This window comes from Eumetopias jubatus, unplaced genomic scaffold (assembly GCF_037043125.1).
Source record: "Eumetopias jubatus isolate StellerSeaLion01/CBP00866 unplaced genomic scaffold, mEumJub1_p1.0 scaffold_12, whole genome shotgun sequence".
In the NCBI taxonomy this organism is placed as follows: Eukaryota; Metazoa; Chordata; class Mammalia; order Carnivora; family Otariidae; genus Eumetopias; species Eumetopias jubatus.
In genome coordinates, this window is record NW_028274818.1 from 100835519 (window position 1) to 100861470 (window position 25952).

At 39.1% G+C, this 25952-nt stretch overlaps 1 protein-coding gene across 6 annotated transcripts in view; it reads right to left on the bottom strand.

Annotated features, from left to right (window-relative positions):
- The window catches only part of GTF2I (general transcription factor IIi), a 100232-nt gene that overhangs the window by 61599 nt on the left and 12681 nt on the right, over positions 1-25952 (bottom strand). For all 6 annotated transcript variants that reach the window (XM_028109816.1, XM_028109813.1, XM_028109815.1 and 3 more), the window contains exons 2-8: positions 13709-13812; positions 10843-10981; positions 8457-8591; positions 7193-7376; positions 7004-7032; positions 2795-2849; positions 2282-2325 (exon numbers count right to left, since the gene is read on the bottom strand). In XM_028109816.1, the coding sequence (XP_027965617.1) occupies positions 2282-2325; positions 2795-2849; positions 7004-7032; positions 7193-7376; positions 8457-8591; positions 10843-10981; positions 13709-13807 (685 nt within the window). In that variant the 5' untranslated portion in view covers positions 13808-13812. The remainder of the gene's footprint in view (positions 1-2281; positions 2326-2794; positions 2850-7003; positions 7033-7192; positions 7377-8456; positions 8592-10842; positions 10982-13708; positions 13813-25952) is intronic.

Sequence of the window (25952 nt, forward strand, 5' to 3'; positions counted from 1 at the left end):
TTCTCTAGTTGATTCTCTGGTGTTCTACACACACAATCCAATCATCTGTACAAGTTAATGGTGCCTCCACTTCCTAATTACTTACACCTCATTCTTGTGTACTGGTTTGTACTAGAACACTGGCAAGAAACTGGTGAAAATGTGCCTCTTTCTACAAAGAGTACTTCCAGTGGTTCTCTATTCAACACAATGATGGGTTGGCATTTACAGCTCTGTATGATAGCCCAACCAATCAGGTTAAGGATTTCTGCAGACTTCTTATCATCTACTCAGATGATATATTATTTCTAATTATTTCAATAACATGAGAAAGTGAGTTTAGAGATTTTCTAGTAATATCCTTGTGTTCCTAGATGAACCTTAAGTCTGAAGTTCACTGCATAAAGTAATTTGTTTTAAAGATTTTTTTTACTTAAGTAATCTCTACACACAACATGGGACTCGAACTTACAGCCCGAGATCAAGAGTTGTCCCATGCTCTACCGACTGAGCAAGTCAGGCGCCCCAAGATAATGTTTTAACTAATGTGAGAGCAGAGTAAAAGCTCCATAATGACAGGTTCTGCAACAGCACAAACTTGGATATAACAAAATTACAATCGACTTCCGTCCCCTCTTAAGAGGTGAAATCAAAATCATCACTATTTTGCAGTGATATACTGCATTTGACACAATTAAAATTTCTGGACCCCAGCTATAGCCTCTGCTCAGGTTATACAGTTTATATATGCCTTCAATAAGAAAATGCAGTAAATGTCCATTTCTTGTTGCCAATCACCAAAGCTAATTATAACTTATATTCTTAGTAATAACACAATGATCTTTTAAAATTATGTATTATCTTTAAAAGATGACGTTGCCTTCATTCATAGAACCAGCGTAAGAAAAAAAATCCTGGGGCGCTTGGGTGGCTCAGTCGGTTAAGCGTCTGCCTTCAGCTCAGGTCATGATCCCAGAGTCCTGGGATCCAGCCCCACATCGGGCTCCCTGCTCAGTAGGGAGCCTGCTTCTCCCTCTCCCTCTCCCTCTGCTGGCGCTCCCCATGCTTGTGCTTTCTCTTTTTCTGCCAAATAAATAAAATCTTCTAAAAAAAAGAAAAAAAATCCTAACAATGGAATTGTAATCCAGTCAGGAAGAGTTGTATGTTTTATAAATTAGCAAAACGACTTGCGCCCTAGAAATGGAACATGGCAAAAAAGCAAACATTAAAGTAAAATGTCCAAGATCATGCTCAGTTCTCAAAGAACTTGAACAGTAAAAATCAATTTAACTAGATGGTCGAAGTGGGAAAGGAGCAGCAGCATTGGGAGATAGTAAAATCATTATATCCTCATTGTTCCGTATGTTAACAGGTAACAAAACCAAACCTTCAAATGACATGAGCTACACTGTGCTGCTGCTCGTCTAAGACTGGGCGTTCAAGGTCAAGGGAACAGAAATACACCTGGTCACCTGAGGTTTGACAGAGGTGCTGAGGCGATCCGATGGGGACTGGACAGCTTTTCAACAAAGGACGCCCAAAGGACGCCAGGGCAGCAGGGCATCCACACACAGAAGGATGAATCAGACCCTTCCCTGGCAACCCGCGCAACAATGAATTCAAACAGGCCTGAGGCTTAGACATAAGAGTTAAAACTGTATAATTGAAGAAAAACACAGCACAATGTAAAATTCCTCATGACCTCAGGTGAGGCAGAGAGTTTAGGTTTTCTCAGATGTAAAAACATCAAAGCCCCATGTGATAAAAGAAAAATCTGAAAAACTGAATTGCATCAAAATGAAAACACTTTTAGGCTTAAAGGGACACCATTAAGAAAATGAAAACACAAGCCACAGAGTAGAAAACAGTATTTGCAAAACATTATTTCTGATTAAAAAAAATTGTATCCAGAATATATAAAGAACTCTTAAAGTTAAAATATCACTAAGAAGAAAATGGAAAAAAAAAAAAGGAGAACCAAAGAAGGAAATCTTGCCATCCGTGACAACACGGACAGACCTACAGGGCATTATGCTCAGTAGGGAGCCTGCTTCTCCTTCTCCCACTCCCCCTGCTTGTGTTCCCTCTCTTGCTGTGTCTCTGTCAAATAAATAAAATCTTTAAAAAAAAATTAAAAAAATAATAATGTCACTGTTGGAATAAATTTGTTCTGTCTGCTTCTCATCAAAACATTACATTAAAAAAAAAAATCACAGTAAATAACGAGTCAAAATACAACCTTCTAAATTAAGGAAAAGGCTCCCTTACTTCATAGTGGGATTCTAGAAGCGCTAGTACATACCAGAATCTTCTGTGGGTTCAGTTTTCACTTTGACTGGGCCACAGCTGAAAGGAAAAGAAGGCGTGATGAAGCTGTGCGCTGACGCGGGCCGTCCACACACCAACGCATAAATCGTTCACCTGACCGAGGTCAGTGCAAACCTGACTCAACATTAAATTTACATGTTTATTTCTTGCATAAATGTAACTTGTCCACTCAGTTTAGTACTTTAATTCCAATCAGCCTTTTGGGGAAAAAAGTATAACAACGCAGGGGTAGCACAATAACTTGCAAATTCCACTTTACTTGACGGGCCCTCCTCTTCTGAATGTGCTTATCAACCTATCCTTTTAGCTTCCTCCAGGAACTACTCAGTCAAAAACTGCATTTTCAGAGGACCCCAAATGAATCAGCTGAATATTAACCTTCAAGACGTGTGCTATGGGCCTTTTTAATATTCTAATACCTCAAGATTCTAGAAACTAAAGTCGCTGGGGTGTGGAGGTTTACTCGCACTGATGAACTGTGCTTTACCTTCCACCTGGAGACAGCATGGACCTTTCAGCATCTGTTACCATCACGCGACCACCTATGTACAAAAGAAATAATAAGATTTAGGTTTTGCCAACACTTTCAATGGGACTAATATTTCCAACATTCTTAAACAGAGAGTGAGCGAGGGCAGGAGCGCCTGCAGCTCTGGGTCACACTGGGGCGAGTGCCGTGTGAATCCACACAACAGTGTCCTTCATTCCCCACCTGTAAGGAAGGGAGGTGGGGATGAGGATCGTCCAACAGCTTTCATCTCCTCACCCACCACACCCTCTCCCCTTAAGGAAAAAGCTCAAATTTTTATCGTTGAAACAAATATAGCAATGTATTATTACTCCAGCAATATGGGGAAAGCCTCCAGTGATACAGGAGTGCTGATAAAGATTTCTGTTAGGGGTGTATCTGGCTCGTAACTGGCAAACACTGACTGGCTAACAGGTATGGGATTTCTATTTGGGGGTGATGAATATGTTCTCAAATTAGATTGTGGTGACAGCTGTCCATCTTGGAAATACACTAAAACCCACTGAACTACATACTTCAACACCATGAATTTTATATTAAAAAAAAGAAACCAACATGAATTTTATGTCCGCAAAAAAAAAAGTAAAGAGAGACTGATGCCACCAAATACTGATAAAGATATAGAACAACTGGGACTCTCACTGTTGGTGGGAACACCAAATGGAGTAAATCACATTGAAAACCAGTTCAGCACATTCTTTAAAAAGTATATATGTAGATACCATGTGCCACTCCATTTTAGGTATTTACCCAAATGTATGTCCACGTGAAGACTTGCACTGAAACATTCAGAGCGGTTTTCTTTATAAAAGCCAAGAAATAGAAACCCAAATTTTCATGGACAGGTGAATGGGTAAATAACTGTAGTATACCTATACACTGGGTACTCATCAGCTCAACAACGGGGACAAATCTCAAAATTAAAAAGCAAAACCAAAAATTAGTTCCTACTATGATTCCATTACTATTTTAAAAATCTAAAAATGCAAATAAATCCACCGTGACATCATCAATTGCTACGTGGGATTAAGGGCAGGGAGAAACAAAAGGAAGGAATTACCAAGGGCTGAGAGCAAACTTGCGGGTGAAAGATATGTTCATTGTCTTGACTACACTGATGGTTTTCACAGTGTGTATGTGTATCAAAACTCAGCAAACTGTACATTTTAAATATGTATAGTTTATCTTATGTCAATAATAACTCAACAAGGGGCACCTGGGTGGCTCAGTCAGTTAAGCATCTGCCTTTGGCTCAGGTGGTGATTTCAGGGTCCTGGGATCAAGCCCCACATCTGGCACCCTGCTCAGCAGGGAGTCTGCTCACCCCTCTCCCTCTGCCCCTGTCCCCACTCATGTGGACTGTCTCTCTTTCAAATAAATGAAATCTTTAAAAATAATAACAAAGTTATTAAAAACTTTAAAAACTGGAAAACATCCCATTACAATCACAACTTCCCAATTACTTTGACAGTTGGTATGATAAAAAAAGAGTCATACAAACCCCCCTGCTTGCACCACTCCGTGTGAACACCTTATAGAAACATTCTTTGGTTAACAACCAGGCCCCAATGTTTCAAAAGAAGTTTCTAGAATGGAAAAGTTCAAAAAATACAAATGGCAGACTAAAACTAACCTAGAACACTTCAGGAAAAAATACTGCTTAACAAAATTCGGAATTTTAATTTAAACAAGATAATAAATCTTTACTTTCTCAATCTTAAAAAGGACATCTACCAAAAAACAACAGCTAACATAATGACAAGAGCCCACATGTCTTCCTCCTAATATTGAGAAGGAGAGGTCTGCTATCACCACTTCCATTCAATATTGTACTGGACATTCTGGCTAGAGTAACAAAATTAATAAATAAAAAGCATTAAGATTGCAAAGAGGTAAACTGTCCTGATTCACATACAACATGATCCACTATGTAGAAGTCCAAACACAGAGGGTCAACTAACTTTCAACAAAAATGCTGAAGCACTTCTGGGGAGAAAGGATGGTCTTTTCAACAAACTGTGCTGGAACAACTGGATAGCCACATGCAAAAAACGGAATTTACAAACTTACCATGTGCCATATGCAAAAATTAACTCAAAACTGACCACAGATCCAAATGTAACAACTCAGGCTATAAAACTTACAGAAGAAAACAGGACACATCCTCATGACCTTGTGTCAGGCAACAGACAATCTTGGATACAAGATCAAAAGCACAAATGATAAAAGACTAAATCAGGCTTTGTAAAAATTAAAACTTTTATTCCTCACAGGACACTGTCAAAAGACAACTTGTAAAACTGGAGAAAATATCTGTATCAAAAACATATAAAGAATTCTTACAACTCAATAATAAAACTACAAATAACCCAATAAAAACACATGGAAAGGACCTGAACAGACCTTACTCCAAAGGATATACATGGTCACTAAGCACATGAAGATACTCAACTTTATTAGTAATTAGGGATATGCAAATCCAAACCACTGTGACACACCACTTCACACCCATTAGGATGGTTAAAACCAAAAAGACAGTACCAAGTGCTGACGGGGACGTGGAAAAACTGGAATCCTCAGTGCCAGTAGGAACATAAAATGGTACAAGCACCTAGAGGGCAGCTTGGCAGTCTTCCTAAAGCTAAATGTAAAATTAGTCTATGACTCAGCAATTCTACTCCTAGGTATATATTACCGAAGAGGAATTAAAACATATGTCCAGACAAAAACTTACTCAAGTAGGTCTATGGTAGTATTTTTCGTAACAGCCCAGTAGAAACAATCTAAAGGCCTATCAACCTGTGAATGGATAAATGAGTGGTATATTCATAGGTAGGAATACTTACCATTTAGCAAGAAAAAAGAAATAACTATTGATACACCCAGATATGGATGAGCCTCAACTGAATTACGCTGAGTGAAAGAAGACAATCTAAAAAGATACACACTATATATCTAATTTATAGAACATTCATGGAAATTACGAGATGATGAAAATATTCTGAAATTAGATGGCAATGACTGTAAAACTTCGTAAACTCTGTCACTATAAATTTACTAAAGCCCACCGAATTATATACTTAAAACAGGTGAATTTTATGTCATGCCAATTATACCTCAATAAAGCATCTAAAATAGGGCGCCTGGGTGCTTCAGTTGGTTAAGGGACTGCCTTTGGCTCAGGTCATGATCCTGGAGTCCCAGGATTGAGTCCCACATCGGACTCCCTGCTCAGCGGGGAGTCTGCTTCTCCCTCCGACCCTTGCCCCTCTCATGCTCTCTCTCTCTCTCTCTCATTCTCTCTCTCAAATAAATAAATAAAATCTTTAAAAAAAATAAAAATAAAAAAATAAAGCATCTAAAATAGTAATCTTTTCATTGTGATGAGAAGAAAACGAAGGTTATTTAACAAACAATAAAATACGGATGTGTATATATTATTTTGTCCTTTCTTCCTTACGCTGGTTAAGAGAGTGCCAATGATAATGGTCATTTATTTTCAAAAGTCTCAAATAAACCTGCCTCTAAAGGGCACCAGTCTTCTAAAAATCACTTTTCCCTTCAAATGCAATGGCTCAAACTTCCCAAAAGGAAGTCCTGTTAAAATCCTCCTCATTCTTCAAGGGCCCACCTTAATGCCTCTTCAACTTGAAAGCCTTCCTGGGTTATAAATGAATCCTTCCTCCAACGAACTCCCACAGTATCTTCGCTAACCATTTGTACAGTGTGTAGGTTACGCTCTTGCTATGGTGACTTTGTGGGCTTTTTATCTCTTCCATTAAACTACCAGCACTCCAAAGCTTTACTGCTTGATGCATGGTCGTGCATCCCCTCCCCACCCAAGCTCGTGCCCAACAATTCTGCGCCTGTTCAGTGAACGCTAGGTAATTGAGTCATCCTCTTAATTCTGGGAAACGAGGGCAGATCCAGGGTATGATCAAACATGGTGCCAGGGTAAAACCTTGAGTACATCATAAAGAAAGTAGCAGAGCTAAAAACAAAAAACAAGTCTACTTTTTCAGCTCAGTGACTCTTCACTGGTTTATATGGAACACCCTACTCCAAGATGTCTTATATCATATTCTCAAAATAAAAGAGAAATCAGAAAAATGTGTTTAATTTGGCCCAACAGGTTTAGAACTATCTGGAAACAAAGTAATCACTTACCTAGGTGCTTCTTTGGCTCTAGGAAAGGTCTGCATTAAAACAAAACAAAAACTATACATGAATATACAAAACAAGCATAAATTTAAATAACTTCTACAGTAAACAAGAATTTTAAAAATAGATTAAAATAAGCTGAATATTCAACTTTATATACAAAATTGCTGATGGGCAAGGGATAAAGTACTTCACCTCTTTATGATAAATGAAATCCCTGCTTTGTTCTCTAAAATCCATTTCAGGGTGGCAAGATCGTAGTTCTCGGGGTGTTTAAAGGCAACTCCTTCTGGAAGCCCCTGCACAACCACAGCGGATTGATCTCGTAGCATCTTCTCATATGGAACAGGTACCACTGTTGATTTGCCTAAAGCTTTCCCTGGGGGTAAGGGACAGAGGTGAGGTAGAAAGAGGATAAACATCATTAAATGGTAAGATTAAAAAACAAAACCATCATTAGTTTATCATGGCTTAACAAATAGCATTCATGTTATTTTGCATGTTATTTTGCAATATCCGATTTTAAAACAAATTTGAAATATCAGAGGGCCCTATTCCCATGTTCGAAGTTCTAAGCCTGAAACAGATCCAAAAGGCCAAAATGAAAAGTATGTAAAATATTTATATAAAATCTATACAAAACAAAAGAAACAACAGCTGATTTCTTCCACTATTACCTTTCCTTACAATGGCCTCACCCTGGTATAATACAATCTTTACATATACAGTTCAGCCTTAGAACATGGAAACCTAACAGGTCCTACTGTTACCATAAAATATCAGGCGATTTTTGGCCAATATTCTCATTGAAAACTTTAATTAGATAAATACAACGGACATTCACAACTGTGTTCTACCACCCTGTCTGTGTATATCGGGCAGTGAGTCCACAGATGCTAGAAACCCTATTCCCCAGATATGAATTTTACCTACAACCTCACAGTGTAACCAGTATCTTCTCCCTTCCACTGTTTTCTTAAGAGCTTTGTTTACCATGTGTTTAGACTAACAAAAGGTGGTTTTCTCAGGAAATTGGTGAGATCAGCACACAGGGCAAAAATAAACAGTTCTCTTTGGGTGATTATCATGTGTTAATGTAGGTTCTCTGGGGAAGGGAGTGGGGGAGTTGATAGTGGGAGGGATCTATGCAGGTACTGGGCCAGGGAGTACATGGGAAATCTACCTCCCTCTTCCTTTTCCTATAAACCTAAAACAGCTCGTAAAAAGAAAAGAAAAAAAAACCCTACCCCACAGCTCTAATAGGTACATTTGTTTGTTTCTGGGTTTCTTCAAATAAGAAATGGAAAGTAAGGTCATTCCTGATGTTAACCCAGTTTGGAAATTGACTCAAACTGAAGTTTGTCAAAATGTGCAGTTTAACTGTGAAACCAGTTACACAATTTACCCTTTAGCAAACTCAATTATGTCTCTTTTAGAAAATTCAAGTGTATAACCTTACCATAGCAAAAGCAGAAATAGTCTTCAACTGTTTTTCTGAGCGTCTCAATCTCTACAGCATCTACACTCATCCGATTCGCCGGGGTTGTAGATTTCATCTTATGCATCTCTGCAGCCTTTTCTTCTTCTTCAACACCTGCAAAATAATTTACGATATAAAAGGCTCTTATCCATTATCTTAGTATTTGCCTTTCCGTAAGAATACTTTTTTCTAATATTCTAATATTTATGATTTGTTATAAAAAGACAAAAAGAGGGGAGCCTGGGTGGCTCAGTTGGTTAAGCGGCTGCTTTCAGCTCAGATCATGATCTCAGGGTCCCAGGACTGAGCTCAGTGTCAGGCTCCCTACTGGCGGGGAGCCTGCTTCTCCCTCTCCCTCTGCCCCTCCCCACATGGGCGTGCATACTCTCTCTCTCTCAAATAAATAAAATCTTTAAAAAAAAAAAAAAAAAGGAGAGGAGGGGGCATTTCAAAATAAAAACCTACAACAAATGGCTTGAATATAAACGGTCATCATCTCTGAAATGATTGCAGCTGTAACTAAAAATTCTGTAAAGTAAAAATTAGCTACTAGTAGTTTAAAAAACAAAAAGTTATCTTTAGAGTAATTTATCACCTACAAACTTAAATATGAGATTATCACCATCACAAAAAACATTCCAGGCTCAAAAAATCGAACACATAGCCACTAGACACCTGTGGCTACTGAGCACCTGAAATGTACCAGTCCAAATCACAATGTGTGGTAAATTTGCAATACATACTGGATTTTGAAAACTTAGTACAGAAGACTACGCAAAATATCCCATTAATCATTTTTTTGTTGATTACATGTTAAATGACAATGTTTTAAATATATCGGGTTAACTATAACCACTAAAATAAATTTCACTTGTTTCTCTTTCTTACTGTCATTAACTCAAACATTTTAAATTATGAGTGATTAATATCATCTCATTGCTCCTGGACAGTGCTTTTCCAAACCCTGGGAAAGAGAATTCTCCCCCAAGAAATTGTAGAATTGACTCATAAACCTATTGATTAGGTTTCAGAAGACCACTATTGATCCTTATCTACAAAACACTTTTATAAACAAATATTATGTACTTGAGAATTACATCCAAAGATTATTCTCTAGGGCATTAAATTATTGGTAACAAAAAGAAACTATGAATACTAAGAGGCAGGGACTACAATTTGCAACTGAGGACAATTCCCCTAATGCTTAGTTCTAACCACTGGAGAACCACATAAGCAAGTCAGTATAGGGAACGGGAATATAAACACAGCTGCCAGTGGGATTATAGTATTCATGGGACAGATGGCAGCTGATATACACATAATCAAAACAACATTATTACTATAAACTTAAATACACAAACATGATCAAAGCCTTAAAAATTCCCAAAACGATCAGAAATAATGAAAAAAATTTAAATAGATTACATATAAAGCTTGAAAGATTATAGTGGGGCGTGGAGGGGGGCCTGCAGTGTAGAGAAGATATGCTATTTTTTAAAAGGACTAAAAATACAATTGAGAATTGAACTAATGAATTAAGAAAACTATTTTATTTACCCACGATCTGCTCAATTTATCATGAATTGGATAGAACTTGATAGTGGAAATTTAAGTTTGGCACTTAAAAACAGACACACAGACACACACACACACACACACACACACACACACACACACACACACACACAATATGTCTGCAGACATCCCCACCATTTTGTTTTCTTTCCATGTTTAAGAAGAGGCTGTATCACAGACAATATGAGACCAGCAGGCAGTGTGAGGTTAAACACAGATATAAAACCAGTCTGACTGTGTAAGACCATAGGCAGTAATAGCCTCAGCAAACTTCTCTACTGTGTTTGTTCCCTATCGAGTTAAATTTTCACCAATTGGATGAACTCCCAACCGGAGGACCACAAAATGCACTGAGAACTCTGACAAGCTGATTCTATGGAGGGAATCGGAGAGACTGGTTTAACTTTGCAGCGTGCTTACACAAATTTCGTGCACAGAGAAAGACTCGCGTTTAACACGCCAAATACCTATCAAGAAAATAACTATCTAAATAAGAACCTTTAATCAATTTAAGATTTCTCTATCTCTTTTCTCAGGTGTGCCACTAATCCAAAGTAACGCCAACCAAGGAACACAGGATAAACATTTACCATTTTTCTTAAACTCTTCAGTATTTACCCTTATATATTACGTCAGGGACATTTTGAGCATTTTGAAATGTATCTCTAGACATTTTAGAAAGTCCTTTTAGTATAAATCTCATTCTGCTTTAGAAAATAAGACATTTGTTATCCATAAATATTTAGGCACAATATTTATGAAATACAAAAGATAGAAATACAACACTTACAGTATTTTACAAAATCTTTCTGAAAATCCTTTCTGGTGTTGACAAAAGCACGTCCTCTTTCAGTTCCAACGACAAACACATCTGTTTCATACACTGCGATGCAGGCCACTTCTGCCTTGGACTTGGCCAGTTCTTTGCACTAAAATACAAATAGCAAACCTTATATTACATACAGATGTCTTAAAGTACTATTTCTGCTGGATAAATTAAAAATTATCACTTCAACTGTCTTACTACACTTTCTGGAATCAGACAAAGTTCCTAGTTTCTGGCCTTAGATTAGCATATAAAAAGTCACCAATTTTTTTTAAAGATTTTATTTATTTATTTGACAAAGAGACAGCAAGAGAAAAAAAAAAGCGAGAGAAGGAACACAAGCAGGGGGGAGGAGCAGGAGAGGGAGAAGCCGGCTTCCCACTGAGCAGGGAGCCTGATATGGGGCTAGATCCCAGGATCCTAGGATCATGACCTGAGCAGAAGGCAGATGCTTAACGACTGAGCCACCCAGGTGCCCAAGAGTCACCATTTTTTAAAGGTACCTCTCTTTCTATATGGTTTTCAACCCCAATTTTAAACAGGAAAAAATAGAATTTATAAGAAAAAAGGCAGAAATCCCTTGTAATCTGTTATAGGTCAAATCCCCATGAAATAAGACTCAGATTTCCACCCAGGCTTACTAGAGAGTACTCTCAATATCAACACCCATGAGATGTGAGGGGCACAGGATTCGGCAGAGGGAGAGTTGATCGCTGGTGTAGCTGCCATCTGGGGAGCTCTGGAGCTGGGATCGCCCTCCCAAAGAAACGGGAGACCTGGGGCCAGGGAGCCTCGTACCCTCCCAGCAGCTGGAAGGATCAAGGCCACCAGTCCTAAAGGGAAGTCTGAAGCCACATCACAACATCCACTACATAACCCCACATCCAGAAGTATCTCTGTCTGAATACACCATGGGAATCATGTTGGGGTGAGCATTTTTTTTTAATAAGTATGGCTTCTACTAAGTATATTCCCTTGAAATTAAAAATTCTCAAAAATCTTAACACTTACAGAACATTCCATTTTATTTTCTTTAGTACTAACATTACTGGCAATGTCCTTAAAATAACACTGAAATAATCTGGGGACAAAATATTTGTGTGTAGAGCATCAGAGATATGAAGCAAGTCAAAAAAACTTTTGACTCTGAAAGTAAATACTTTTAAGGTTCTCAAAACCTACTGCAAACTGCTTTCTAAGAAGATTCTATCAGTTCACACTCCCATCTGACCCTCTAGAAGATCTAAATCAAAATATTCTCACAAATGATATTGTGTAGCTTTTCCAGAAAAATTTTAAAAGGGTATCTTAGTATAATCAATAATCCACTCAGGGCACCTGGCTGGCTCAGTCGGTAGAGCATAACAACTCTTGATCTTGGGGTTGTTGAGTCTGAGGCCCACTTAAGGTGTAGAGATTACTTAAAAAAAATAATAAAATCTTTAAAAATAATAATAATCCACTGACTGGTTGGTATTAAAATTAAAGAGTATTGTATCTTAGCTATTTCTCTGTAAATTAAAATACCGTTTGCTTATTTTTCTACTATGTTAGTAGTATGTTTCCCTATTGATGCATAAAAATACCTCACTTATTTTAGGCATTAGAAAAGCTGTTTATGGAGTTAAATATATAATTATATATTTTTTCTTCTTTTTTTTTTTAATTTGTTCTGCCTCTCCCTCTGTCCCTACCCCTGCTCGTGCTCTCTGTCTCAAATAAACGGGAAATCTTTTAAAAAACAAAAACAAAAGGAAAACCAGAGCAGGGACTCCTGGGTGGCTCAGCATCTGTCTTCGGCTCACGTCATGATCCTGGGGTCCTGGGATTGAGCCCAGGGTGGGGCTCCCTGTTCAGCAGGGAGTCTGCTTAAGAGTCTGTCTCTCTCCTTCTGCCCCTCCCCTTGCTTGTGCTCTCTCAAATAAATAAAATCTTAAAAAAAAAAAATAACAGTATATAGCCACTAACATTAAGGAAAGACTTTTTCAAAATTCTCAAATAGTACAAAGAAGGAAAAAAATGTCTTAATGGGGAAAGGTAATGAACCTGCAAACTGTCATACTGACACCTGTGAGGTTAAATACTATCTAATACTAGTCAACACTTAGGATGGGAAATACATAGTCCTCTCCTAGTTAGGATATATTTAATTTCAATGTGTCAGAAAATACTAAGTCTGATGCTTATAAACCTATGAGCTGAAATTCTAGGTTTCCCGCTATTGATCTATAAAAACATGATTAAGTAAATTGTTATTACTACCATCACAGTAATAAAAAAATACAGTAAAAGGATACTTAATAGTTTACTATAATTATGTATACAATACAGGTTTCTTAAAAATGAAGAGCTAACACACTAACATATTTAGTAAAAGGTAGTGGGGTAAGAACAACTACGAACGCATAGCACAATAAAGAATATAAATAGTAAGTATGCTCTTATGGCCCAGAATTCTGCCAATGTTCTTTATACAGATACAATTAAACACTAGCGCCACACCAGAATATACAAACTCATTCTGAGTAACTTCATTTATGAGTAACAACACATAAATTCAAAGCTACTGCTTGCACAACAAGAAATTGCCTAAGATATTGGTAGGTAAACAATTGAAATTAAATGTAAAAAAGTAAACATTTAGGTAAGTTAAGAATATTCTGAAACATGGTAATAAAATGATTTGAAAGGCTTAAATCTGTAACTACTATTCAAGCAAAAAAAATCTTATAAAACCAAAACCATGTATGTTTACAAAAAAATCAATCTTACCCACAAACTCAATCCTATCCAACTATAAACATTTTCTAGAACTATAAAGGCATCTCACCATGGACTCAAGAGCAGACATAAGGAACGTCACCACCATCCTGCTCTCTGAGGACTCCTCGTCTTCAACAGGCAGGGTAGACATTGCTACTTGGGCCATGATCCCTAGGAAAGAAATAAGAAAGTGAGTGGCAGAAATTCACAAGGTCCTTCTAAACAGATGTTCAGAGCTGTGAGACTCCTCCACAGACTGCCTAATTTACAGTTTTCTTGCCTAAGAGAAAAAAAACTCAGAAGCTGAGTATTCAATTTGTCAAAAACTCCCATCCTCTAAGATAGAAAATCTATCCCCTAAATTTCCAACTAATTTCCATAAAATTAGGTCAACATAATCCCCGAAATAAATTCAGATGTCACCCACAACCAGTTAAAATTTCTCCCAAGTGAGGGACGCTTGGGTGGTTCAGTCAGTTAAGCATCTGCCTTCAGTTCAGGTCATGATCCCGGGGTCCTGGGATCGAGCCCCGTGTGCTTCTCCCCCAGCTCATACTCTGTCTCTCAAATAAATTAAAAAAAAAAAAAAAAAAGTATCCCAAGTGAGAGTTAGAAGTGAAGCACTCCACCATCCAGTGATAGTTTATCACAGTTCAACTCAGGACATAGATACAAAGTTCCCTTCCTCCCAGGCACACGCGGAGTGGGTAAGGCAGACAGAGGCTGGGTGAAGAGAATTTCTTTGCTCTTTTTTTTTTTAAGATTTTATTTATTTATTTGACAGAGAGAGAGACAGCGAGAGAGGGAACACAAGCAGGGGGAGCGGGAGAGGGAGAAGCGGGCTTCCCGCAGAGCAGGGAGCCCGATGCGGGGCTCGATCCCAGGACCCTGAGATCATGACCTGAGCCGAAGGCAGATGCTTAACGACTGAGCCACCCAGGAGAATTTCTTTACTCTTACTAAGAAGGAAATCGGTTGCAGGACAATAATATCTAACAATGCTTTATAATACAGCATTATTATTCTCTTTAGAAAACATTTTCTGATACTTGGGTATCAGCAAGGAGCCTCAGCTGAATCTCCAACACTATAAAAATGCAACACATAAACACTATTGGCAAGGATGTGAAGAAATCACAAGCAGGAACCCTTGTGCACTGCTCTTAGGAATGTAAAACGGTGCATACAGGATGGAAAACAATTTGGTAGTTCCCAAAAAAGTTAAACAGAATTACCATGACACAGCAATTCCACTTCTGGGTGTATACCCAAAACCAAAAGCAGCACTCAGATACGTCTATACTCATGTTCACAAAAGCATTATTCACAATAGCCAAGAGGTAGAAACAACCCAGATGTCCACTGTCAGCTGAATGGATGCACAAAATGGGAGACATATATACAATGGTATATATAATTCAGCCTTAAAGAGGAAAGAAGTTCTGAAACATGCTACAACATAAATGAACCTCGAAAAGATTATTCTAAGTGAAATAAGCCAGACACAGAAAAGACAAATATTATGATTCCACTCACATGAGATACCTACATTAACAGTCTAATTCATAGAGACAGAAAGTAGAATGGTAATCTCCAGGGATGAGGAGTGAGTAGTGGGGATTTATTGTTAATGTGCACAGAACTTTATTTGCATGATGAAAAGTTCTGGAACTAAATGATGGTGATGGCTGCAGAACAATATGAATGTACTTAATGCCAGAGAGCTGTACATTTAAAAATGGTTAAAATGGTAAATTTTGTTATGTATATCTTATAAAAATTTAAAATTGAGGGGCGCCTGGGTGGCTCAGTCATTAAGCATCTGCCTTCGGCTCAGGTCATGATCCCAGTGTCCTGGGATCGAGCCCCACGTCAGGGTCCCTGCTCAGTGGGAAGCCTGCTTCTCTCTCCCTCTCCCACTCCCCCTGCTTGTGTTCCCTCTCTCACTGTGTCTCTCTGTCAAAAAAATAAATAAAATCTTAAAAAAGAAAAATTGAAAATTGAAAAAAAGCAAAAATATACTGCATAAAGACACTCTAAGAAGCCAAAATCAAAAGCATATTTTAAAAATACTAATACTGGGGTGCCTGAGTGGCTCAGTCTGTTAAGCATCTGACTCTTGATTTCAGCTCAGGTCATGATCTCTGGGTAGTGAGATCAAGCCCCGTGGAGGACTCCGTGTTGGGCTTGGAGCCTGCTTAAGATTCCCTCTCCTCTCCCTCTGCCCCTCCCCCCCACCTCTCAACCCAGTTCCTGAGCTCTTTCTCAAAAAAACAAAACAAACAACCACTAATACTAAAAAGAACTTTTTCTAGAGGCACCTGGCTGGTTCAATCGGCAGAGTGTGTGACTCTTGATCTTGGGGTAGTGAGTTCAAGCCCCATGTTGAGCATTGAGCTTACTTAAAAAAAAAAAAAAAAATGTGACCTAGCTCCACCATTTGTTACCATGTGAGTTAACTACTAGGTTAGATTTGGGCATCAAGAAGTAACAAAGTGTACATACTTAGGAAATAACACTTTACAATGAAAAACAGTAACAAAAACAACTGATACTTATCCCTGAATCTGTGAACAAACAGAAGCAATTTTGTTTTCCAAAACAAGATCTCTGTCCTGAATAGAGATAGAATCAGGAAAAGCGGTATTAAGCAACAGATTGCTTAAAACACTGAAATTGCTTTCCCTAACAGCCTAGGTCCCATTCTTTTCTCCTGGAAAAGAGTTTAAGTAAATTTATATTAAAATGTGGCTCAGTCAAAATGAACTACAAAGGCATATTATTTTGCCATAACCATAACATTCACTTAGAATATACTGTCATTATTTCTGAAAGTTCATAGGGTTTCTTACTAATCTTACTTTTCTTTCAATTCTCCAGAAAGAGAAAAAGGACACGTGAAAAGGGGGACATGTTCTCATTTTACAAATTTAATGTGTCAAAGGTTATAGCCACTCTTAGTGCCAGAACACAACACGGGGACAATTTTCTGCCTACTGCGATTTCTACTTCTCACCTTAAATTGCCGGAAATCCGCCATGAGGTCATTCACGCTCAATGAGTATTAAGAAATGGGAGACAGACATCACACTGACAGCCCTGGAGGGGTGCCACAGGCGATTAAAGGCCCTCTTTCATCACCAGAACTTCTCAGGAGACATGGGAGCACTTAACAATGGGAAGAACCTTGGAGGTGACCAGTCCAGTAGGGCTTGATGGGGAAGGATGCATTTTGTTTGGGGCTTTCTGCTCTCAAGAAAGTGTGCATTTGCATCACAACAGAAATTCTCTGCCCGTCCCAAGAGGCCATTTCCCTGGATAGTCTTGAGTCAAGACTCTTCAAGGAGCAGTCTTTCTGCACTCCTCACCCGGTAACTACTGCCCTTTTGTTCTCTTTCCCAGGAAGGAACTACCATCACACAGTGATGCTGACGACACACCAGGGCCACACACCAGGCCAGGCTGTGTACAGAGCATGAGGCATGGCAGGCACTGGCAGACCATGTTGTGGGTCCCAAACCACGAAGCAGCTCTGTGACCTCCAGTGAGGAGAGACACTAAATCAACCACTTGCTTCAAAGTCCCCTTTCACCTCTGACCTTTTATAAGCCCCCTCATCTTATTTTTTTTTAAAGATTTTATTTGTCAGAGAGAGAGAGAGAGAGCAAGCACGAGCAGGAGGAAGGGAAAGGGGAGAAGCAGGCTCCCCGACGAGCAGGGAGCACGATGCAGGCACTCAATCCCAGGACCCTGGGATCATGACCTGAGCCAAAGGCAGAGGCTTCACCAACTGAGCCACCCAGGGGTCCCTTGAGCCCCCCTCATTTTAAATAGGAGTTGGGACAGCCTAAAAAAAAAAAAGAAGAAGAAGATCTATTCATTATACCCATCGTGCTTTATTATCTATTTCATAGTCACAACAACCCTATAAGGGAGAAAGAATAAAGAGCACAAAAGCGAAATACAAGTATATTCATGGAGCCTAGAAAAAAAAGAACTTCACAGGAGATAGTGTTCCCATAAAACGCTTGAGCAGAACCCATGTAGTTTTTTTCTGGTTTATTTTAAACAGGGTTTGTGCATGTGTGACTAGAAATGAACAACAAAAAAATCACCACTGAAAGTAACTAAAATGGGACAGTTAGCTCTCTACTCAAGAAATGCTAATAGGCATATTTCTATCTCTAAACTTCATTAGGGATATTCTTTGGAACAAAAAGGAAAATGAACAGGGCGCCAGGGTGGCTCAGTTGGTTAAGCAACTGCCTTCGGCTCAGGTGATGATCCTGGAGTCCCGGAGTGAGTCCTGCAACAGGCTCCCTGCTCAGCGGCAGGGAGTCTGCTTCTCCCTCTGACCCTCCCCCCTCTCAGGTGCTCTCTCTCTCTCTCTCATTCTCTCTCTCTCTAATAAAATCTTCAAAAAAAAAAAAAGGAAAATGAACAAAAGGATCATGTACTCCGTAAAACAGTAAATACAAAAAAAAAAAAGGACTGGATCCCTCTGAATCTTCTATATACAGAAAAGGAGGAAAAATTGACCAGAGACAATTCATAGACTAAACCTGTGTTAGACAAGAAAATGACTTCTGGTTCTGGAGTTGTAACAAAGTGCCTGCTCCCCCATGTATACCTAAAGGAGGCCTTATGAAGAGCTTACAAGAGAAAACGTGACCTCTTTATAAAGCAGTCATCAAAGGAAGAAGACCAATAGTCAAGGAACAACCCGGTGGATTATCCCTTTAGAGATGTACTATGGTAGCTAATAGCCCCATGTAACTATTTTAATTAAAATTTAAAATTATAGTACGACTAGCCACCTTTCAAGTGCTCAATATCCACGTGTAGCTAGTGGCTGCTATATTGAAGATCATGGAACACCTTCATCATCACGAGAACTATAGTGCTGGGGCGCCCGGGTGGCTTAGTCGTTGGGCGTCCGCCTTCAGCTTAGGTCATGATCTCAGGGTCCTGGGACTGAGCCCTGCATCAGGCTCTCTGCTCAGCGGAGAGCCTGCTTCTCCCTCTCCCTCTGCTGCTCCCCCTGCTTGTACTCTCTCTTTGTCAAATAAATAAGTAAAATCTTTTTTTTTTTTAAGATTTTATTTATTTGACAGAGACACAGCCAGAGAGGGAACACAAGCAGGGGGAAAATTTTTTTTAAGATTTTTTTTAAGGGCGCCTGGGTGGCTCAGTTGGTTAAGCGACTGCCTTCGGCTCAGGTCATGATCCCGGAGTCCCGGGATCGAGTCCCACATCGGGCTCCCTGCTCGGCAGGGAGTCTGCTCCTCCCTCTGACCCTCTTCCCTCTCGTGCTATCTCTCATTCTCTCTCTCTCAAATAAATAAATAAAATCTTTAAAAAAAAAAAGATTTTTTTTAAGATTTTTTTAAGATTTTACTTATTTAGGGGCGCCTGGGTGGCTCAGTTGTTAATCGTCTGCCTTCAGCTCAGGTCATGATCCCAGGGTTCTGGGATCGAGCCCTGCGTCGGGCTCCCTGCTCTCCGGGAAGCCTGGTTTTTCCCTCTCCCACTCCCCCCTGCTTGTGTTCCCTCTCTTGCTGTGTCTCTGTCAAATAAATAAATTAAATCTTTAAAAAAAGAAAGAAAGAAAAATTATTTTAAATGTGAGACCTTTGATTAAGGCAGGTTCCTCCAGGTGTCTGGGAACACTACCTCCCCAGGATCACCATAATCCAAGTTCAAAGCTTCAGGTTGCTTGCGCCACCCAGATGTTAACCCAGACCACAAATAGGGATGCAGGCTAGCTTATTTGTCAATCACCCTCATCCAATTTGGGGTCTCATCTTACTGGAAAAAAAAAAGTCTCAGGGCGCCTGGGTGGCTCAGTCGTTAAGCATCTGCCTTCGGCTCAGGTCATGATCCCAGGGTCCTGGGATCGAGCCCCACACTGGGCTCCCTGCCCGCGGGGAAGCCTGCTTCTCCCTCTCCTACTTCCCCTGCTTGTGTTCCCTCTCTCGCTGTCATCTGAGTTCCCACTTTCTTTTTCCTATTGGCCTTTCTATATTTGCCCTTCCAAGTTCCCATCTCATCAACTTTTTGTTATTTATACCGGTTTTATTCTATAATTTTAGAACATTCTTATTAGTTCCACCCACTCTGGTAACCACATCTTATAATATTCTTTATTCTTAAGAACTTATGAATTTGCCAGAAGTATCTTAGACTGTAAGGTTACAAATTCCTACTTCCAACCACCCCAAGAAGGGAATTTTTACGTCTTAGTTATTCAGCGGAAAGGATGCACTGGCTCCACATAAAGCTAGATCCGGAAACATAAGACATGTCGTTAAGAGTTCTCTCTACTCCCATAGAGATTCTTCACTTCTCCTTGAGCAGATGGGTTTCTTCCCTAAGACAGAGAGGACGGCCACATGCATCTTTAAGTTTACCACACACCTATACCGTGACCCCAGAAGCAACAGATTCTCTTATCTTCCCACTACGATGTACACAAGAGTTCTGGGGGTTTGTGTCACGAGCCTGGTCTAATTACAGTGGCTAGTCAGAACAAAATTATCTGGGATTCACTGCGATTGGCAGTCTAGCTAGGACCACATGGAATAGGAAGATAGGCAGTTATTCAGAAGGCAAAGCAGGGGGACGCCAGGCCAGCTAAGTCCGTACGGCATGCAACTCTTGGTCTCAGGGCTGCGAGTTCAAGCCCCATGTTGGGCATGAAGCCTACTAAAAAGAAAGCAAAGCCAAGACCCCGGTATCAGGAGAAAAGGGATGAAAAAGCATAAACCTAACACAAAAAAAATAGCAGCAACCTTAGTCTGCTGTATCTTCTTTCCTATTTTTTCAATTTCCTCAATTTGTCCATTCTGAATGTTTTCTGACTTCATCTTGTGTTTCCCTGATTTCATTTTCAATTCTCCTCTAGGACTTTCAAAGATGACCTTCATTGGACTGTTACTGTTTCATACATCTCTCACCCTGGCCAGCTACTGTTTAATGGATGTGATGCCTTTTTGATCTGTCTGAAACCAGACTCCAGCCATTCTTTACAATCTTATGTTTCTTGTTGGAGATCCATTTCAAGGATTAGGTTTATCAGAGTCCTTACTGTTTTGATCTGTTCCACCTCAAAATAAGCCAATAATTCCATACAAATTTTCATTTGACCATACTTCTTTTAGTTTATTGATCCTTGCTGTCAATGCTGAATAGCAAAATAACAAAAAATATTTTATAGTGAGTCAGAGACTTCATGAAGATTTTCACACAAGCCATTATCATTCTAACAACAACAACAAAACACACAAAACAAAAAAACCCACTGAGGTCCTTAATATTTTTTATTATGGTGATCTCTAAAATATTACAAAATTAGGCACCTGGGTGGTTCAGTCAGTTAATCGTCTGCCTTCAGCTCAGGTCATGATCCCAGGGTCCTGGGATCAAGTTCCACATTGCGTTCCCTGCTCTGCAGGCCGTCTGCTTCTCCCACTGCCCCTCCCCCCACTCATTCTATCTCCCTCTCTCTCAAATAAGTAAATAAAATCTTTTTAAAAATAAATAAATAAAATAAAATATTACTAAATTTTCAGTACTTGTGCTTCAGATTTAAGCTTCAGATCAGACTGGTAAGTGGGGAAGGTACTATATTACATTGCTTTAATTACATTTTTACCCTATTTTTTTGTATTTATATTTTGTTAATTTCAACAAGCATCTTTCCATTTCACTCTTACAACATATAATCTTAGATCGGAGGGGGGGGATCAAGATATTTTAGTGCAACCTCCTTGCTCCATTATGTTATAAATGAGAAGCCCAACCCGGAAAGATTAGCTGTCTTGCTATAGTCATAAAGACAGTTAATTTTATAACAAGCGGCTAGAATCCGTATCTCCAAATTCCAAATTACCTCTTTCATGTACAATAATAATCAAAGAAAAGCAGGTTAAACAGAGGAACCCAAGGTAAATAATTACACAGTGATTAAAACTGTAATACTAGGCAATCTTTATGAGGCAGTAAATTAACTGCCACCCACTGTAAACATACTGAAGCAAAAGGATAGTATCCTTTTTTTCCATAAAGCACAGATTACAATGGACATTGAGGAATACAGTCGACATTGAGGAACACTTTATAGTCAACATCAGTCACATTCTATGAAGAAAATAAAGGATTTGGTTCAAAGAAAAAAATACGAATGAGGGCGCCTGGGTGGCTCAGATGGTTAAGCGTCTGCCTTCGGCTCAGATCATGATCCCAGGGTCCTGGGATCGAGTCCCGCAGCAGGCTCCCTGCTCAGCGGGGAGCCTGCTTCTCCCTCTGCCGCTCTCTCTCTCTCTCTCTCCATCTCTTATGAATAAATAAAAAAAATCTTTTTAAAAAAATGAATGAGTTACAGGCCAAGTGTTTACGTGAACACGTAATCTGTCACAGAACTCTGGTGACAGGCTCAATCAGGAGTCATATCTCCTCCTAAGAGCAAATAACAGCTCTCAGAGTTGAGTTTAAACAACAGTTTTACTTAGTAAAATTTTATTAAAATCCAAGACCCAGGACCCACTTATCAAACAGGAGGAACTGGATTTAAACTGATAGGGGTACCAGGCCTATTATTTTATTCTACTCTCAAAAACTTTGTTTTCACAATTTTGTACAAACTGCTAAGGTTATCTCCGTTATTTTTACTTATAGTAAGCAATTAAGATCTACCCTACAGTTACTTAAGTATGGTAAAATAAACTTCAAGACTGCAAAAATCATTAACTTTTCCTAACTCAATGTTTTATACAAGAGCCATAACCACTAAATCCCAGCCAGATACCTGGATCGATTAAAACTAAGAAAATATTCAACAGTACCTAAAATATCTTCCCACTAGGATACTGTCCATGGAAGACTACAGACAGTATTTAGGACAGATAACGGTATTCGATTCTATAATTATTCAACAGGTTTCAGAGGTAAAAACAAAGGAATATTTTTACCAGGACAACGTTTCATCCAAACTTGTTCAGTTATTGACCTCAACCCCCAAAAACGCAGTGGGAGGAATCTGGCTGGCTCACTAGGCAGAGCATGAAACTCTTAATCTTAGGGTCATGTGTTCGAGCCCCATGTTGCAGGTACAACCTACTTAAAAAAAATAAAATACATTTAAAAAATGCAGTGTGATTTTCCTGTATTATGGATGGTCTTTTTCTGGGCCAGTATTTAAAATCTCTTCCTCGGTTTTTTGGTGTCAGTTCCAGTTGTTCTCCATTCTATGAGATCTAGTCTCAGGTTATTATTTACATGTGAGGTAAAACTCAAATTTACCAACTCATTTTATTAAGAAATCCTAAAGTCAAGTTTTGACAAAATTAATGATGAAAGGCACCATCAGAGTCTAAAGATATAAACAGAAATATCTTCAGTGAAAAGTATAAAATAATTTCAAGTATCACTTAATTCTAAGGAAAATATAAAATGGCACCTCAGACTTTTAAATATAAATTGTAATTTATAAAAGAAATTTCCTCAGGGGCACCTGGGTGGCTCAGTCGTTAAGCGTCTGCCTTAGGCTCAGGTCATGATCCCAGGGTCCTGGGATCGAGCCCCGCATCGGGCTCCCTGCTCGGCGGAAAGCCTGCTTCTCCCTCTCCCACTCCGCCTGCTTGTGTTCCCTCTCTCGCTGTGTCTCTCTCTGTCAGATAAATAAAATCTTAAAAAAAAAAAAGGAATTTCCTCAAAATGGTGAATACAAACAGAAAAGTTAAAATTCATCATCTAAGATGTTACACACTTTGTCATAACAGTGCCGAAAAAAAATGGAAAGGATCTAATAGTTCAATCAGCTGATTTATCCTAAACAAGATTCAGTTGCATTAAAATTAATTTAGGTCATCACATAATACTATATTCCAACACTCTTCTAGGCTGCCTAAATCTTTCTACCTCTAAAATTGATGGTATTTAATACCTTCATGTTGTACCTATAATTACTAAGTAGTAAAAGCTAAATAATCTGTTTCTCAGGAGAGGAAACATTCATCCCTAAAATGTCAGTGTACACTTACTATAATGAGTTCGGATTGCAAACACAGAATTTGTGTCTTAAATTTCTTTCAACATGTTACCATTTGTTCTAATTATGTCTACTTAGTAGCTTCTACAGAAGACATTCGCTGACCCTATTAATTTGTCTTCTGAAGGATACCAAAGAAATTAACTTGTGTTTATTACCAAAGCGGGGCATTTGCCTGACACATTTTACAAAGCAGAACTTTAACATAAGAACACCTTATAACTTGGAAAAACAAGGTAAACTGCTCAAGATTACAGAATTATTAAGTACAATCTAATCGAGATCTGACTGTTCTTAATTCTCCATGTTCTTTCAAACCACACCATCTACTGTAAAATTTATTTTTTAAAAGATTTATTTATTTATTTTCAAAGATTTTATTTATTTGACAGAGAGATACACAGCGAGAGAGAGGGAACACAAGCAGGGGGAGAGGAAGAGGGAGAAGCAGGCTTCCAACCAAGCAGGGAGCCCAACACAGGGCTCCATCCCAGGACGCTGGGATCATGACCTGAGCCGAAGGCAGACGCTTAATGACTGAGCCACCCAGGCGCCCCTGTAAAATTTAATCTGATTTTTAATGTTTCCCAAATTCCACTATTCACAATATTTAAATTCCAGAAAAACATTTAGTTTTCAGAGACTTAGACAAAAACTATGATGGGATTTTTAGGTCCATGCGCTAAACTTCATGCTAAAAAATAAAAATCCCCAGCCTCAAGAGAAGAAAAAATCCTTAATTCTAAAAAAGAGTTTCATTATCCACAAAGTATTGCCATACAAAATACTTATTAACAAAGTAAAGCGTGGCACACACCAAGTGATCAAAGTTAACACTAGTCAGGGACAAACAGACCTCACGTCCCACCCAACAGAATGTACTGAGAACACTGATATTCCTGCCTAAATACATCAGACAAATCCAAGTTGAGGGACATTCTGTAAAATGACTACATCTTCAAAAAGGTCAAGGGCACCGAATTCAAAGGCTAAGGAACTGTTCTAAAGTGAGGTGTATGTATGTAAAGTGAGGGAGAAGACAACTGGGTGAAAATGTGATCCTGGATTATATAGACCCTTTTGCTATAAAGTGACATCTGGCGGGGCATGGGTGGCTCAGTTGGTTAAGAGGCTGCCTTCAGTTCAGGTCATGATCCTAGGGTCCTGGGATCGAGCCCCACGTCGGGCTCCCTGCTCAGTGGGGAGTCTGCTTCTCCCTCTCCTCTCTCTCCCTTTGGAATCCCTTCTCATGCTCTCTCTCTCAAATAAATAAAATCTTAAAAAAAAAAAAAGTGACACCTGGCAAAACCTGAATGGGGTTTTTAGGTGAAGGGTATATGGGAAATTTTTGTTTGCTGTTCTTGTAACTATTTTGTCAGTTTAAGAGCTTCCCAAATAATTTTTAAAGCACTAAGTACATATGTGCTAATAAGCTAATCAAAATTTTTCTACTTTTGCCTTATCTCATGGGTGTTTAAGTCCGGCTGCTTTTGCTGTCAAAGGTAGGCAGAATGTTAGAATCAGGAGAAAGGCAAAGGACGTTAAATAGTAAATTACTGATTACAATTTGTCTCCATTAGCTAAATAAAATCGGGAACGGGCTATTTTTCTTTCTTTTTGCATTTGAAGGAGGGAATGACTAGAAACTCATGAAGGTAAAAAAGCCCAGAAGTAAAGGCACACACACTACACTTAACTTAAAAGGTTATCAAACTTCTCTACAGACTGCACACAACTGGTAAACTGGAGGCTTTTAATTTGGACAGTATTTGCTATTGACTGTGTGTGTCTGTACACTAGACTGGAGGGGGGAATCCTGTCACCCCAGCACCAACACAGTGCCTGGCATTCCCAACACATGTGCTGAATTCAACAATGAATCCTAAGCTCCTGGCTGATGTTTTCCCCTCAATACTAAACTTAGTCACAACGAAGGCTATCAAATAGTACATCACTGGCTAAAATGCCTAAGTTAGAAAGTGTAATCAATAATTTGATCCCAGGGGCGCCTGGGTGGCTCAGTCATTAAGCATCTGCCTTCAGCTCGGGTCATGATCCCAGGGTCCTGGGATCGAGACCCGCATCCGGCTCCCTGCTCGGCAGGAAGCCTGCTTCTCCCTCTCCCTCTCCCCCTACTTGTGTTCCCTCTCTCGCTGTCTCTCTCCCTGTCAAATAAATAAAATCTTTAAAAAATAAAAATAAAAATAAATAATTTGATCCCAGGTAAGTTCACATGATTTTCAACCCTGTAGCTATCCTGTTT